General features: G+C 41.5%; 1 protein-coding gene across 1 annotated transcript; it reads right to left on the minus strand.

The window, feature by feature from the left end:
• Positions 1-1,210: 1,210 nt before the first annotated feature.
• Positions 1,211-3,243, minus strand: LOC108570401. Its single transcript, XM_017932262.1, is given in 3 exon segments — positions 1,211-1,503; positions 2,791-2,947; positions 2,950-3,243. Coding segments are annotated over 3 exon segments (744 nt in total).
• Positions 3,244-3,778: the final 535 nt, after the last annotated feature.

The following is a 3,778-nucleotide window of genomic DNA, read 5'->3' on the forward strand; positions in this document are numbered from 1 at the left end:
GGGCGGGAAAGAAACATGGCGTCTGTTAAATTTATACACATTTATGATTAATATCTTTTATCTCGACAAAGATACGTTTTATTTCGCGATAGTATCATTACATTCTGAACGAACGTTAAAAAGCAGCAAAATACAAATCAGAGCGTTAAGTATTACGAGAATTAAGAAATTCGTGACTGTACATTCGTCTTATTCGTAAACCATTTTTACGTAACATCTAATTTGACTTTCATCAAGTACTACGTGACACGTTTAAGGACATATTTTTCAACAAATAATATTACTCGATGAAAATTTCGTTATCTGTAATATTCACGATATTTCTACTGTTCCTTTTACTTCTTATAATATTATTCCCTCTATTCGTAACAATATTATTTGTTACACGTAGTATTCCTACCACGCTGTTATTCAACCGAGGAGCAGGTCATATTTTGAAAGGCAAAGGGAAGTCGAAAGCAGAGGCAAAAACTACGGTTAGCGATCGTTGGCTCGCGACAAAAAAAAGCAACAATCGCAATTTTTCTCGTGTATTCGTAAACCAGAGGGGCATGGATGGGATTCTCGGGATACGGTGGATGTTAGGGACATGCTTGTGGAATGTTTTAAACGTGGGTGGTGTATTAAGCAGAAATGCAACCGCCGTATGATGCACAATTTCGTTTCAAGATCCTTCCAACGGCGTTCTCGTCCTGCTTATGCCTAATATCTCAACGTCCTTGCTTCTATTCAGAATCGCCTATATAAAAGGAGAGCAAGAAACTCGTTGCCTCTCCCCGTGGTCGCTTTTTTAAGTTCACAACTGCCCCGCGGTCCGCCTATGGACGGTAAAAACGTGTCAAGGATGGAGATCATGGTTGTATTCATCTGCGAGAAACATCCTTGAGGCACTTAAATATCGATTGAGGATACAGGAGCGAGTTGTCAAACGCTTCCTGCCGCTTAGAATCGAATATGCACGGCCATAACACACGCCTAGTCCATTGTTTTTTTTTTCTTTTTTTTTTTTTTTGAGAAAGAAATTTTTCACGGAATTTTTTTCGGTATATAGGTGATGCAAGTAGAAAAATGAGAAAGGTTTCTTTATTGTTTTTTTATGCTTCTGTTTAGTAAGGGATAGTTGTAAAATTGTGTATATGCAAATCACGTGGATTGTTTGAGTAGTATGGTTTATTTAGCAAGATTCTGTCAGTGTGACAATTCATTTCTATCAGACGGCCGTCGCCCAAGCTGGCGCTTCCGTCTTGTTCGTGTGCATTTTCGATTTGACAATCGCCTGACCCAGTTTGCTGATACTGTCTTGATATTCTGATCGCCACGGTGGTAGTCGTGTTTCCTGGGAATCTTCTTCGGCCGTTTTCTTCCCTGTTTTCTTCTTCGAGTCTTTCTCGTCACGCTTGCGTTTAGTTAACCGAGACCCAGCAGAGGGTCGACAGTCCAGTTTTTCTTCGTGTTTCATGGTGGTGCAGGGTCCAGAGTATACTTCTGCCATTTGCGCAGCCGCTGCAAATTGTATTTAACGAAGTATTGTAATTTTAAATAAAATCTGGCAACGTTTATTTTTTAATAATAGTCGTATATACTCTGGTTTTTATGAAAGAGCTTTAAATAGAGATATTAAATTTCAGAAATATATAGGGTAACATGGAGAATTTTATTTTCGTTCTTTTGGATTTCTTACGAATTTCTCGTTTATGGCGGTTGGTTATGGGGTGAGGGGATACCCTCACTGGATCCTCACATAGTGGAGGAATACCATCGCTGGATCCTCAAAGTGGGGGAATACCCTCGCAGAAACTGCAAATAGTGGGGGGATACCATCACTGGATCCTCAGAGTGGGGGGAATACCCTCACTGGATATTCAAAGTGGGGGAATACCCTCACTGGATCCTCACATAGTGGGGGAATACTTTCACTGGATCCTCATAGTGGAGGAATACCCTCACTGAATCCTCAGAGTGGGGGAATACCCCCACTGGATCCTCACATGGTGGGGGAATACCCTCGCTAGATCCTCAAAGTGGGGGAATACCCTCGCAGAAACTTCAAATAGTGGGGGGATACCATCACTGGATCCTCAGAGTGGGGGGAATAGCCTCACTGGATATTCAAAGTGGGGGAATACCCTCACTGGATCCTCACATAGTGGGGGAATACTTTCACTGGATCCTCATAGTGGAGGAATACCATCACTGAATCCTCAAAGTGGGAGAATAACTCCTCATTGGATTCTCAAAGTGGGGAAATACCTTCACTGGATCCTTATAGTGGGGGAATACCCTCACTGAATCCTCAGAGTGGGGGAATATCCCCACTGGATCCTCACATAGTGGGGGAATACCCTCATTGGATCCTCAAAGTGGGGGAATACCCTCACTTGATCCTCATTAGTAATGTATATTCTCAGTGGATCTCCTCTGTGTGGTCCCCACGGTCTTTCTCCTGATCCGTCCCTACAATCTTTAGCCTATTTACCGGATATTTTGCAGTGTTGGTATTGCCAAATAGTATTATTTAGTTGACACCAAGAATTAGAATAGGGAAAAGTTTAAAAAACCCCATATTAATGACATAAACCTACATTAAGACGCAGAAGATGATTAGACTCGGATCAGAAGCTGTATACATAATAATAAGAGGTTTAGCGAGGACCAGTGTGAAAGGTCAATGACCCGTCTCTCTAGCGGCCTTATCGGATACGACTCCTTTTTCAATTCACGTATTTTCACGTAACTTCACTCTCGGTAAATTATATACACACATCTTCGATTCTTTCTTAAGCTATTTACCTTTCTCAGAATAGTCTATCTGGTATGTGCTCTTCAATCGATCCTCGTCAACGCGTTTAATTACTTCGTCCATAGGGGTACTCTGTAGAATTCCATACAGATTAGGGTATTTCTCTTCCAACTGAAAGAGTACCGCCTCGACGTAGTAATTACAACATCCTCACACCGTTACCGACTTACTTTCTTCATGTACGTGCTCGGCTGATCGAATTTCGTTGCTTCACTTTCTGGAGACGGTCCAGTCTTCGCGGGGTACAATTTAGGGTCCAACAGCCGTCCCATGGGACCTGTACGGCTCCAATCGTAGTCATCTCCGCAACGTTCAATCGGCTTTATTTCTTTGGGTCGTTTGTGGCATCGACAAGAATCGTCTTCGCTTAAACCTGGCGTGTGCTTAATCCTGGTCGAAGGCCACGTGTAATCTTTGCTATACGTCGTAATAAACTGATCCATATTGTATCCTCTATTTCTTATTTTTGAAAGAATCGATGGGGAAATCGACGGGGAACCAGTTTATTACAGATACCGAATCACGATATGCTCCATTTTTATATTATCGTTTTAGTGAAAATCTAATAAAATAAACCATGTATATATCAAATTTACTTATTATTTGTCAAAGTATCTCTCACTTGGTCCTCCAATTATTGTCTCCATGGTTCGTCCTTATCTTCGATGCCAGAATTTCTCTCAAAAATTGCCAAAATATCGAACGCTAAAATTTACATGATCGTTTTCTTCGTTCAATTAACGTTGCATCTATATGCTTGTATTGTCATTTTACGCTGCACATTTTGGACGACGTTGACGTGTCGAATGTCCAAGGAAGAACCGTACGGAATTTCGCCGATTAAAATCGGCTGAATTCCGACATGATCGAAACGAACATTGGCGACAATCGGACATTTTCACGCTCGTTCTCTCCAACATTGCAACAGTTAGCGACCCGGCAAAGTTCAGTAATTCCTCCTAGTTCAAACAAACGGGG

This window comes from Habropoda laboriosa, unplaced genomic scaffold, assembly GCF_001263275.1.
Source record: "Habropoda laboriosa isolate 0110345459 unplaced genomic scaffold, ASM126327v1 scaffold77, whole genome shotgun sequence".
NCBI classification, from domain to species: domain Eukaryota; kingdom Metazoa; phylum Arthropoda; class Insecta; order Hymenoptera; family Apidae; genus Habropoda; species Habropoda laboriosa.